General features: G+C 33.0%; 2 protein-coding genes across 10 annotated transcripts; both read left to right on the top strand.

Annotated features, from left to right (window-relative positions):
* Positions 1–914: 914 nt before the first annotated feature.
* On the top strand, positions 915–4,920 carry LOC108324043 (pentatricopeptide repeat-containing protein At3g23020). Of its 5 annotated transcripts, none has more exons than XM_052875042.1 (5): positions 915–3,542; positions 3,795–3,844; positions 4,216–4,333; positions 4,413–4,673; positions 4,762–4,920. In XM_052875042.1, exon 1 carries the CDS (start codon positions 1,000–1,002, stop codon positions 3,391–3,393), a length of 2,394 nt encoding a protein of 797 aa, XP_052731002.1. In that variant the 5' UTR covers positions 915–999; the 3' UTR covers positions 3,394–3,542; positions 3,795–3,844; positions 4,216–4,333; positions 4,413–4,673; positions 4,762–4,920. The 5 variants fall into 5 exon arrangements, with proteins under 5 accessions (XP_052731002.1, XP_052731003.1, XP_017412331.1 ...); XM_052875043.1 differs by having other exon boundaries at positions 4,402–4,673; XM_017556842.2 differs by lacking the exon at positions 4,216–4,333 and having other exon boundaries at positions 4,577–4,673.
* Positions 4,921–6,967: 2,047 nt separating this feature from the next.
* LOC108324165 (uncharacterized CRM domain-containing protein At3g25440, chloroplastic-like) lies at positions 6,968–11,342 on the top strand. 5 transcript variants are annotated; one of them, XM_017557022.2, is made up of 4 exons: positions 6,968–7,545; positions 7,868–8,192; positions 9,969–10,376; positions 10,692–11,342. In XM_017557022.2, exons 1-4 carry the CDS (start codon positions 7,457–7,459, stop codon positions 11,214–11,216), a joined length of 1,347 nt encoding a protein of 448 aa, XP_017412511.1. In that variant the 5' UTR covers positions 6,968–7,456; the 3' UTR covers positions 11,217–11,342. The 5 variants fall into 5 exon arrangements, with proteins under 5 accessions (XP_017412511.1, XP_052730951.1, XP_052730954.1 ...); XM_052874991.1 differs by having other exon boundaries at positions 6,969–7,545; positions 7,882–8,192; XM_052874994.1 differs by lacking the exons at positions 6,968–7,545; positions 7,868–8,192 and adding exons at positions 8,199–9,616; positions 9,698–9,832.
* The last annotated feature ends 1,235 nt before the right edge of the window (positions 11,343–12,577 follow it).

The following is a 12,577-nucleotide window of genomic DNA, read 5'->3' as shown; positions in this document are numbered from 1 at the left end:
ATAGTTTAGAAATTTATTTCTTGTTGTACAATATAAAATATATTCTAGAATATATTTTTAAATATCAAATATATTTTGAATTGTATAATTTGAAATATATTTTTATGTAATTTGAAAATATATCTTTTATTACATAATTTACAAATTCAAATATGTTTTTGGATTTAGAAAGAATGCCTATTGAAATTATACAATTTTTGGATACACAATATATTTCTAAAGCATAAACAATTTTTAATATGAATGAAGAAATTATAGGAACGAAAGAAGAAATAACATTTATGTCGATCTTCCAAACATTCAAGTGTGGATGTGCTTTTTTCAAAACACGATAAGGACTAAGGAGAATGGTATTTTTTTTTTCACTTATTATTAAGTTGTTAGGTAATTAAGGTAAGTACCTATAAAAAAATGTTTCTATTTTATATAAAGTTTCCATACAATTTTTAAATTATTTTGTATTGTTTTCAATATAAGTTTTTCTTCCTCTACTTTCATACTTTCTTCTTTTAGTATCATAGTATACAAAATGAGCTAATTTGTCATTCTCATAATATATTTTTGAATGATGTAAGTTGGAATGTTTACACTACCGTAATTTGAAATATAATTTTGGATTACATTGTATTGTTTAAATTATGTAATTTGAAATATAACTTTGAATTATGTAACATAAAATATAGTTCTAGATTGGATAATCTATTGTTATTTTGGTTTATGTTCTCTATAATAATATTCTCTGAATTGCAAAATTTAGAAATGTCTTGAATTATTATTATTATTTTGAAATATATTTAGAACAAATTATGACGTGAAAGATGGGGTGGGAAAAGAAAATATGGGGGTACAAAACCCTGCCTTCTTTAAATGTTTAGGATCAGGGGAGGGCCCAAAGAACATTGGCACATCAAAAAATACGAAAGAATAAGATAAAGGAATTCGAAAGCGCAGAGGCAAGTCTCTCGGCGTCGTGCTCTGCAGCACTGAGGTTTGATACCAATGCTGGCCAATCTTTTGGGTTTCACCAACACACTTCCTTCTCCACCCGATTCCTCTGCTTTCATTCCGACTAAAACCTATCACTCTCCGAATAAATATCCTTTCAACAAACTGAGTTTGGATAAAAATGCTGATTCCAGCACCCCAAAGAAGAGGGTCGATAAGAAGCTGCACTCCACGTGTTCGACGAGATGGGTCTCTCACGGTGGACGCATTCCTTCCCTTCTCCACGCTCTCGACACCATTCACGACTTGGATAACGCTCTAAGACAGTGGGAGGAGACTCTGTCCAGCAGGGAAATCAGTGCAATTCTGAAGGCCCAGGTCTCTTGGCAGAGGGCTTTGCAGATTTTCGAGTGGTTCAAGGAAAAGGGTTGCTATGACTTGAACGTCATTCACTACAACATAATGCTCTGGACCCTTGGCAGAGCGCGCAAGTGGGGGATTGTGGAGAATTTGTGGGGTGAAATGAATGCTAAAGGGGTTGCACCTGTGAATTCCACGTATGGGACCTTGATTGATGTTTATAGCAAAGGTGGGCTCAAAGAAGAAGCTCTTGCTTGGCTTCAGAGGATGCAGAATCAAGGAATGGAGCCTGATGAGGTCACCATGGGGATTGTTGTTTTGTTGTACAAGAGGGGGGGAGAGTTCCGAAAAGCTGAAGAGTTCTTCCGAAGATGGATTAGAGGTGAACCTTTTAGATTAGGGGTTAGTCATAATTTTGCAGTGTGTGATGAAGGATCACGTGCCGATGTTTGTTTAAGCTCGAATACATATACTACCTTGATTGACACGTATGGGAAGGGTGGTCAATTTCGCGCAGCATGTGAAACTTTTGCTAGGATGATCAGACAATGCATGACCTTGAATACAGTGACACTGAATTTAATGATTCGCTTATATGGAAACTGTGGAAGGCTACAACAAGCTTGTTTGTTGTTCCAGAAAATGGGAGAGTTTCGGTGCCGACCCGACACTTGGACGTATAACATTCTCATTTCGGCTTATATTAAGAATAATAATGTCAACATGGCAGCTAAATGTCTTGCAAGGATGAAACAGTCCTGCCTTGAGCCAGATGTTGTGAGTTACCGTATCCTCTTGTATGCATACTCGCCAAGGAAGATGGTCCAAGAAGCGGAAGAGCTTGTACGGGAGATGGATGAAAGGAATCTTGCAATTGATGAGGTCACCCAATCTGCTTTGACTAGAATGTATGTAGAATCAGGTATGCTTGAGCAGTCATGGTTGTGGTTCAGGAGGTTTCACCTAGCTGGGAATATTAGTTCTGCCTGTTATTCTGCTAATATTGACGCTTATGGAGAGCGAGGGTACACTTTAGAAGCAGAGAAAGTATTTATGTGCTGCAAAGAAAAGAAGAAGCTCACTGTCCTCGAGTTTAATGTAATGATTAAAGCTTATGGGATAGGAAAATGCTATGATAAAGCATGCCAATTGTTTGATTGTATGAAGAAATTTGGTGTTGTCGCAGACAAATGCAGCTACGGTTCTCTTATACATATTTTGGCCAGTGCTGACAAGCCGCGCGATGCAAGATCTTATCTTGAAAGAATGCAGAAAGCAGGACTTGTGAGTGACTGTGTTCCATATTGTGTTGTGATAAAAAGCTTCGCGAAGTTAGGGCAATTGAAAATGGCTGAAGAATTGTACCAAACGATGCTTGGATACGCCGTGCAGCCTGATGTGATTATTTATGGTGTTTTTATCAATGCTTTTGCTGATGCGGGAAGTGTTGAAGAAGCCAACAAATATGTTAATGAAATGCGAAAGGCAGGATTGCCAGGGAATCCAACTATATATAACTCTTTAATTAAGTTGTATACTAAATTAGGCTACCTGGAAGAAGCTCAAGAAACATACAAATTGCTTCAATCGTCAGATGAAGGTCCTTCTATATTTTCCTCTAATTGTATGATTGATCTTTATACTGAACTTGTTATGGTTGAACAAGCAAAAGAGATATTTGAGAGCTTGAAGAAAAAAGAAATTGCAAATGAGTTTTCGTATGCAATGATGCTATGTATGTATAAGAAAATCGGAAGATTGGATGAAGCCATTCAAATTGCAACACAGATGAGAAGACTAGGTCTTTTGACTGATGTATTGAGTTATAATAATGTGCTTGGTTTGTATTCTGTGGATAGGAGGCTAAGGGAAGCTACAGAAACTTTCAAGGAAATGATAAAATCTGGCATTCAACCAGACGATTTCACATTTAGAGCTCTTGCTAACATTTTGCTGAATTGTGGAGTTTCAAAGCGGGCGGTTGGCAGGCTAGAAGTAATGGTGAAAAGGGATTCTCCTCACGGTTTGCAAGGATGGATGCTGGCACTCTCATGTGCATCTGAAGGAGATAATTCTCCAAAAGAATAGATGTGCTTAATGATGGAGCCTACATTATAAAAGCATGATTAAAATATACCTGGTCTGGCTTTCCTCTGGTGCTGGGTTTCCTTTAATTTGGTTACATGGCTGAGGCTATGATTGGAGCATTTCAAGCACGGCATTTAGAATTACTAGTGGTAATTTCTATGATAATCTGTTATAATATATGGCTTGGTAGTTTGAATAGAAGTCCATAAAATTAGGCAAAGTATATGGGAATATATGAAATATGAAGATAGGATAAATTGGTATCAGTTATATTTTGTTCCAGAGTTGCTGCACGTTGCTATTCATTTCTTAATTCACCATTTTCTCTGCCAGAATAATTCCAAGATTTGAAAGAGCATACTTTTACGTAGTCATAACTACAATTCTCCCCTGTTTTGCAGGATTCTTGGATGGGAAAAAGTTTTGACTCCTTTTACGCGTATTCTTGAAGGTCAGTAATGGGAATTGGAGTGTTGACACTCTTTGGTTGGAACTAAATGAACTGCGTTTCCCTTTTTTCCTCATTTCTAGGACGTAAGTCATTTAGTATACACGAGGAATAGGAATAGAATGAGTAAGAAAATAGAGGAAATCTAGAAATATCATACCAATATTTTAAATGTATAGTATGGAAATTAATCAAAAGAGATTTTCAAACTAAATTCATCTCATAGATTACTACTGGGCCAATGAATTAATTCTGTATCTAATTATCGGTGGTTCGTATTTGGAATGCATTTTCCCTCCATTGTTTTAGTTTAATATGTGCAATTAGCGCTTGATGATATTTGTTAAGCAAATGTTCAGATAAATTGTGCGCAGTTTTGGGAAGTTTGTTTTTTTTCTGGAGATATCAGTCCTACTTGCTAGCTTCTTTGTTGTTTGGAGAAGATATGGTTTGTCAGTAGAGGTTCTTAATCCTGCACACCTCATTGTTCAGGTATACTTTAACATTATTACCTGAAGCCAGCATGATTGTCAAAATGTTGAACTAACTTTATACTTTAGCTGCATTCTAGTGCCTTTTGCAACTAAATGAAACTCTATCCTGGAAAGTTTGTTATTCCATATGCAAGTCTTTACTCGACATACTGGTGGTCAGTACTCAATTATTATTTGTCAGAGTTACATACTTAAATATCATGCAATTCAAACAGATGTGGACTTTTTCTTTGTATTTCAGCCCATTTTAGGACTCAACGGTCATGTACTCTATGGAATGCCTGAATCTGACAATTGTTTTGGCCAAGTCTAAGCTTACATTTTCATCCCAATAGAAAGTAAGCAATTTTGCATGCTATCTTTTGGGGGAGACCTTTTCATTATTTATGTCTAGTATATTTATCACTTTTTTCTGACTTTTTTCAGCTTGAAGAAAAAGTAATTTTGTTGCTGGCAGATCTAATGGAAAGCTAAGCTACCAGAGAAGTATGGTTGCATCCCCATTTGGTTTTCCCCAATTATACAATTTTAGTCATTCTATTTCTATAAAATTACAAACGCCAAATTTCAATAAAATTTGAATCACTTCTCCTTTGTTTTAAAATTTTTCATTTTCTATTTACAAGTATAGCACAATTGCATAAACCCTCTCATCCTTCTTTTCAAAATTACCATAACTCCCTTCTTTAAATATCATTAAATCATAAAGTTTCATCTGATTTTCTTGAACAAAATGTTATAATGTCAATTATGCTGTAATATTTATGTGGTGTTTTTCTTTTTTTTATGGTTTTTCTTTATCCAGATTAGTTAAAATATTTTACTACAGTATATATGCACTTCAGTATCTCAATATACTATGTAATAGTTGAGATGAGACTATCTATTCTGAAAAAGTGTTGCAAACATGGAACTCTTTTTCGATTCTGCCTTTTAGAGCTGGAATTTTAAAATCAGTATTGGATAAGAAAAGCCTACGATAATCATGTGAAAACAAAAAGTCCTATCAAAGCTTCAAATATCCTTTCATAATTGATTTTACAGTAACCAAAGTTACTGTAACATTTGATCATTATTGATTTTTTTTAAAAGAAAATCACTTCTCTATTTCCTTTGCCAACTTAAATTTAATGACATGAATGTAATTACTTGTTTTTTAGGTTAAAAGTTTATTATTTTTAAGAAATACCAATTTCCTAATTTCGCAGTCCTCTTGCCAATGGAAAACACATTATTTTCCAGCCCCAAGCTGACGTTACAGAATTAGACTCACTTGAATATTGTTTTTAAGAACATTTCAATTGAAGTTAAATCGTAATTTTTATTTCTTTTCGACTTCTATTTCACGATATTGTTTTTTTATTTCATTTGCTTATAGTCCAATTCACCTTGAGATATGATACATTCGTTCAATATTTCATCAAAAAAATATTGTAGAAAAGTTAAAGTAACTGGTGTTCTAAAATGGAGGAACTACACTTTCTTTATCTGTTACACTTAGATTATAAGTTTTTCTTCCAAAGAGAAAAGGATGAATATGTTAAATCTCATAGAAGAGGAAGTTATAATCTAGCATGACTTTCATCCCACACTATATTATTCTACTTTTCTCCCCTTTAGTTAGTCAAATTTTAATCAAATGATTATTTTTCTAAAATTTCCTACTATTAATAAAACTTGTCTGTATAATACTATTGATATTAAAAATTTGATTTATGGTATTGCAATATTATACCACGAAACAATATCGACTTTTTATAAACATTATGCTTGTTTATAGTAATGGATATCAAAGAATAAAATTAGTAATAGATAAAGATGAATACTTTTAATAAATACTCGTAAATAGTAGATACACGCGTTCTAATTATCCACTTGTCAATAACTGTGTATAAATATTATGGTATTCCTATTCTTAGATATTTGGTATTTGTATTCAGTAATTTTAAAAAGAATTAAGTAATAAACATTAATAATTGAAAAGCTATTTAAAGTTTAATTTTATATATTTCTTGTTCTTTATTTAAACTTATGGAATTATAATTAATTAAAAATATTAACTTTATTTAATTTTATGTTTTGCAGCGTAACTTGTTTAAGTTTATATTTTTCACAGGCTCATTTTATTTGTACTAAATTTATAGTGCAACTTTATTTAAATCATACTTTAAGATAAAAAAAATTATGTGAAAATGATATTCACATATATAAAATAATTCTTATTCTCTTTCAAGTTATTACATCATGAGTAATAAATGAGATTTTTCTAGATAAAACCGATTTTGTTGAGATCGTTTTGAGGATTAAATTTTTCGTCAATTGGTTTACAACTTACATAAATTTATTAATATGCAACTATTTTTATGATATATATATATATATATATATATATATATTACACAATTTTTTTAATGTAATAGAAAGTTACATAAATATCTTATAATATATGAATAATTGACATGAAAATTATAATTTTGTAAAATTAAAAATGTTATTAGAAACTAAATCCATAAAAAAATTATTAAAACTGAGAATCTAAGAATTGTTTCTATAAAAATTAAACAAAAAATAAATCTACTATACAAGACTTGAAATATATTTTAGTCTTGAAATAGAGCAAGGTAAAAACCAAGGGCTTTGAATGGCCGTTTCCATGACAAAAAGGCATTTTGGAGCTTCAAAATCAAATTGGGTTTTCTCCCTAAAGTATCAGCCTTTGGCTTCCTCTTATTGTTGCTGTGGCCAGGTTCAGAGATCTTGAGATTCTTTTCTCTCTCTTTACATTCCAAAAGTGAGTGCGATTGAAATTTTGAAGCGTATAAATTTCTGTTTTGTGTTCATATAATCTTTAACAATACCAACTCTTCTAAAACTCAACCCCCTTGTGCTCCTAATGCTAACCACCAAAATCTTTTAAAACAATGATGTGGGTATTCCACCCCAGTCCCAGATAGGTTATGCAGCTACTACTATAGATGAACCCTTTTATGCAGCCACTACCCATAAATTCAGCACCTTTCGCTTCGTTGTCATTTCTGTGCACAAGGGCAAAGCCAGCAAGCATGTGGTAATCATTTGTTCTACGCTGAATTTCATTTTCGTCCTTTAGAAATTGGGAAATATGGCGTGGAGGCTTTTGGCATTACGGCCTCTCACTAAATTTCACTTCCACAACAATCTCTCCTTCAATTCCTCATTTCCAAAAACAAGGTACTAATTTCAAATCTTGTTTTACATTTCAAGGACTAGTCTTGTTTTCATTACTATCCAATCTTGAACACTGCAAACAAAAAAATTGCACTTTATTATATTGGATTTTTGCCTACTTAAGTAAAATGAGGATGCTAGAAAGATAAACTTTAGAATTGTAGTAAAAAATATAAAAAGGAAATTGGAAGGTAATATTCAGTTTACTAAACTAATAATTTTTTGAGTTTTTTTTTTCTTTGGTTTAGCTTGTAATATTGTGTGAGAATAAAAGAAACATAATTGAAACAGAAGTTTGCTTCGATATTGACTTACACTGCTGTAGCTTGGACTATGTAGTGTGCAAGGTTCGTGGCCAGGAACCTATTCTTTATCAGCTCTATTATATGAAAACATGTTCTATCCTGGGAAGCATAGGCTTTCATTCATGTTCATTTCTGAAGTATAACAATAAGGTTGCAGAGAAACACTATCAGGATTTTGAGAAGGCCCCGATTGGTAATGAGGGTAATGGCAATGCCAAAGAAAATAAGAAAAAATTGAAAGGGAAAAGAGCAGTTGTAAGATGGCTGAAGTTCTTTAGATTTAAGAAGAAGAAAGAGTATGAAAGGATGACATCAGAGGAAAAAATTTTATACAAATTGTTGAAGGTAAGTCTTATTTTTTATTTTATATGGACCTTTCTATTGTTTTCAAACAGTAAGTATGGTTTTGCTGATTCTTTATTTTTTGCACCTTTGCCTCCCTGTTCTTGCAATATCTATACATAGGTTTGTATTTCTTATTAGTATTTTCATACTACTCATGGCTTGTGTTTACCTTTTAGTCTGAAACACTAGGATTCTGTCACATATTCATGAAATAGTGATGCTCTTGATAAAAATAAATCTGTTGCTGTTGGAAACTTTGTAATGGGATAGTGTTTTCTTCTAATGTATGCTAAAACTTGCTTATGAAATCAACTGGAACACTAGAAGCCTTTCAAGCAATATTCTGTGAAAATAATTTAGAGATAGAACTGCTTAAATTTCTTAAACCATGTCCTGTTGTCAATAAAGATAAAAATAAATTTATGGTTCTCTGTATTGAATGTTGGATTGTTGCACTATACCTATTCAAATCTTTAAATACATAATTTCAGTAAGATAAACATGAATTAAATCTTTCAGTCTTTAATTTACAGAATTATTTTAGTGCATTCATTTTTATAATAAGGTAACAACTTTCCATCTAATTCCTAAAGTATTTTTTTTTTGTCTTTTTTAATTTTCATAGAATTTGTCAAAATATGTTTGGTAAATAGTGTTTGAAGATATCTAGATTTTTAAGAGATAAGACATTGTTAGGTACAGAACCAGAAATCAGGGTAAAAATGTAATCTTTATTTGTAAAAAATCAATCTCTGCCCTAGTATAGTATCTACGTAATACAGACGGATATGTTGTACATAAAATTCTCTCCTTTATCAAGATATTTGAGAAACCTGTATTCTTCCTCCCAATTTCTATCAGTTGTCAATTGACTCTAGCTAGCCACCCCTTTATCACCTGTCTTTTCTGAAGAGAAAAAGTTATTTTATGAACAAAAGTAATTTCTAATACTAAATAAAAGTAGTACTACCACTCTTGTCCTTCCAAACCAGGCACTAAGAGACACTTAATTACTTGAATAGGTGATATGCATTCCTAGTTACTCTTCTTACCCATATTAGCTTTATCGTTTCATTTTCAACATTTTAGTTGCTTTCACTTTGTTAATGGCCCTTGGGTAATAATGTCGAGCCCACTTATCTTTCTCAAACAAGGGTGAGTAAGAGGTTCTATGTAATTAACTCATTATAAGAGTGGTAGTATTGGACCAAGAGTAGAATGAAAATTAGGAAAAATCAGAACGTGTAGTATTATTCAGTGGACGTCCATATTCTCAAAGTGATCCAGAGATAGGAGAAGATACTTGAGGTAAACCCCTCCTCCAGGAATTCATGAGATCCTGGTCCTCTCCCAGTCTGCTGAGGAGATCCCAAACATCCAAGATCTGGATAAGGAGTGGATCGTACCTAGATTGTCTTAACATGGTAAGCTTGACAGAACCGTTTTAATTAGCATTCAACCAAAACTCTGACCAATAAGCTATTTTTTCCATTTCTGTGATCTAGAGATAAAAATATATACACAAGACAACTTCAGGGGTTTGAACACTCTTCAACCTGCCTACTCCAATAAAATTTCTCTGATCTTGGTACAACATCATGGGTTTGTCTGAACAAGACATTTTTTTTCCTCAAACGAAGGTTGATCCTAATGTTTCTATGTACAAACTATTCATACAGTAATTGAATACATCATACAGTTAAAAGTGTTATGAAAACTTAATTTGATTTTGTTGTGTCAGTTATTGAACATACAGTGTTTTCTCCATCATTCTAGGCTCGAAAGAAAGAAGAGAGACTTTGTGAAGCCCTAAAAAAGATTGAGCCTGCTGAATCTTCTGAAACAACCCACGATCCTGAGATATTGACACCGGAAGAGCACTTTTTCTTCTTAAAGATGGGCCTTAAATGCAAAAATTATGTGCCAGTTGGAAGGCGAGGAATTTACCAAGGTGTAATTTTGAACATGCATCTACATTGGAAAAAACATCAGACCTTGAAAGTAGTGGTGAAGACATTTTCAGCAGAGGAGGTTAAGGACATTGCTGTTGAGCTGGCAAGATTGACTGGAGGTATAGTGCTTGACATTCATGAAGATAACACAATAATAATGTACAGAGGGAAAAACTACTCCCAACCTCCAACAGAGATTATGTCTCCACGAGTGTCTCTTTCGAGAAAGAAGGTACTGTGTTGTGTACTAAATTTTTAGTCACTTTTTAATACAGAATAGAAATTGAGTTTAACTGGGTGTGGGGTTTCAAAATCCTCCAACAGTTCTTGGTCTTTCATTGTCCAGAATTTTATGGTGAAATTTCTACTACATAATGCTTCAGTTGCACAACCACGGCTACGTTTGAAATTTTGCATTTGCGGACCTTTGATGCATACATACAATCACTCATGTTCATGCTACTTGTCTGTTTCACAAAATTTGATGTTTCTTTTTATTTTAAAAATTCTTCGGTGCCTTCATGATGTTGATTCTCATCTTTTGCAGGCATTGGATAAATCCAAATACAGGGATGCTCTCCGTGCTGTGAGGAGACATATTCCAAGACTAGAGCAAGAACTTGAAATTCTGCAAGCGCAATTCAAAAGTGCAGCAGAGAGTAATGCATATGCTTCTGACGCAATCCAGGACATTGACAGAGAGAGAATTTCAAATTTTCAGTTAGACAATTCAGATAAACACCAACAGTTGATGGATGATAACATTGGATGCACAGAAGATGAGACAGATAATGACTCTGAGTTGGATTTTGATTCCGATAAGTTATCAGATATATTTGAGACAGATTCGGATGTAGAGAATTTCACCAAAGAGGAAAAACCTCTTTATTTGGACGAGTTTGATAAGTTTCCAGAGCAAAGCAATGGAGAAACAATTGATTTTGAGGAGCATCTACGACAAATGTCTCTGAATTCCAAAAACATGGAAAAGGACCAAGACTTACCAAAGCTGGATGAAGTTGACAGGATTTTTCTACATGCCACATCTTTTTTAAAGAAAAAAACAAAATGAGAAATTTGCTAAACGCGAGTGTTGTAATCATCATACTTAAAGAAAGAAGAGTAGCCTTACAGAAATTACGATGTACAACAATGAATGGCTTTTCTAAATTACAAAAGTTTTAGATTTAGCACTTTATTTGATACGCTTAGTATTTACTAGTCATTAAATCACAACTTATCCATGTTGAGTCATGTCAATGTAGGATTAGGGATAAAGTTCTCCCAACTCCTTTCTTTACAAGCATTAAATTTGAAGTTTTCCGTAAAGGGAAGTCAAGTTTTTTAATACTTATATCAGGAACTTTGTGCCTTAAAATGAAGAAATATTTTATCTAATTTGTTGATCGTTCTAAAGTATTTACTCACCTACTAATCGGAAGTACTGAGACAATAAAAATAAACATATCTCGTTCTAACTCTGATTTGAGATATCAAATTGCTCATTGTTGGTATTGGTCTTCTTTTTAGTGTTAATTTTAACTCAACTTAAACATTGTTGGAAGTCTCGTATTGACTATTAGAGATAAGACCAATTCATAGTTTATAAGTGGATGCAAACCTCACCTTATAAACCGGTTTTGTGGGGTTGAGTTAGGCTTAAAGTCCACTTCTAACATGGTATTAGAGCCATAGTTAGAGTCTATTTTAACGATATTCGTTGTTTGCTAGGCATATTGTTCCACTCGATTAAAAATGTTTAATTCCACGTTTTTTGATGTATATACTTCGGTGTGAGAAGGTCAATTCATAGTTTATAAGTGGGTGCAAACCTCACCCTACAAGCCGGTTTTGTGAGATTGAATTCGGCTTAAAGTCCATTTCTGTGTTGTCAAATCTGCGAGTTTTGGTTAGGATCCGTACTAACGATACATGCAATTGGAAGAAGGGCTACCACTCAGATGGAGAAATCGGTGTTAAGCTCATAAACTTACATTGGCTACTTGATTTGTCATAAATATTAACAGATTTATTTATTAGAGATAAAAGGTGATATGTTAGACTTTTTCTAATTTAATTTTGATCAATATTAACAGTTAAGTACATGAAAATCCAAAGTGTTTATCTTTTTTCTTATAGCGGTATCTCTTTTGCTTGTTTTACACCATGATTAACCGCTGAGTTTTTTTGTTTTCAGAGACAAATATACCGATTGTTAATTTTTTTAAAATAAAGCAGATAGAGAAAAGTAAACTGAAACGAAAGTTTTTTTCAAAACAGGGACAGTGAGGGTGCATGATTGGTTATACTCGTAAAAATTTGTATTTATTCTGTACTCAATTTGAATTTTAGTTTTACTGTAAATATTATATTATAAAGATTAAATGTTAAAAGGAAATAGGTTTGGCATGCGTATTTGTACTTTAAGCAATA

The sequence above is a fragment of the Vigna angularis genome, chromosome 3 (genome assembly GCF_016808095.1).
Source record: "Vigna angularis cultivar LongXiaoDou No.4 chromosome 3, ASM1680809v1, whole genome shotgun sequence".
In the NCBI taxonomy this organism is placed as follows: domain Eukaryota; kingdom Viridiplantae; phylum Streptophyta; class Magnoliopsida; order Fabales; family Fabaceae; genus Vigna; species Vigna angularis.
The sequence above is the reverse complement of the archived record's forward strand: the minus strand, read 5'-3'. Positions and strand labels throughout refer to the sequence as shown.

Excerpts from the sequence above, each read along its gene's own strand:
- LOC108324043 (XM_017556842.2), top strand. The coding sequence starts at position 1,000 with ATGCTGGCCAATCTTTTGGGTTTCACCAACACACTTCCTTCTCCACCC.
- LOC108324165 (XM_017557022.2), top strand. The coding sequence starts at position 7,457 with ATGGCGTGGAGGCTTTTGGCATTACGGCCTCTCACTAAATTTCACTTC. Across the intron at positions 7,546-7,867 it reads TCCTCATTTCCAAAAACAAG|CTTGGACTATGTAGTGTGCA; the intron begins GTACTAATTTCA and ends ACACTGCTGTAG. Across the intron at positions 10,377-10,691 it reads TGTCTCTTTCGAGAAAGAAG|GCATTGGATAAATCCAAATA; the intron begins GTACTGTGTTGT and ends CATCTTTTGCAG.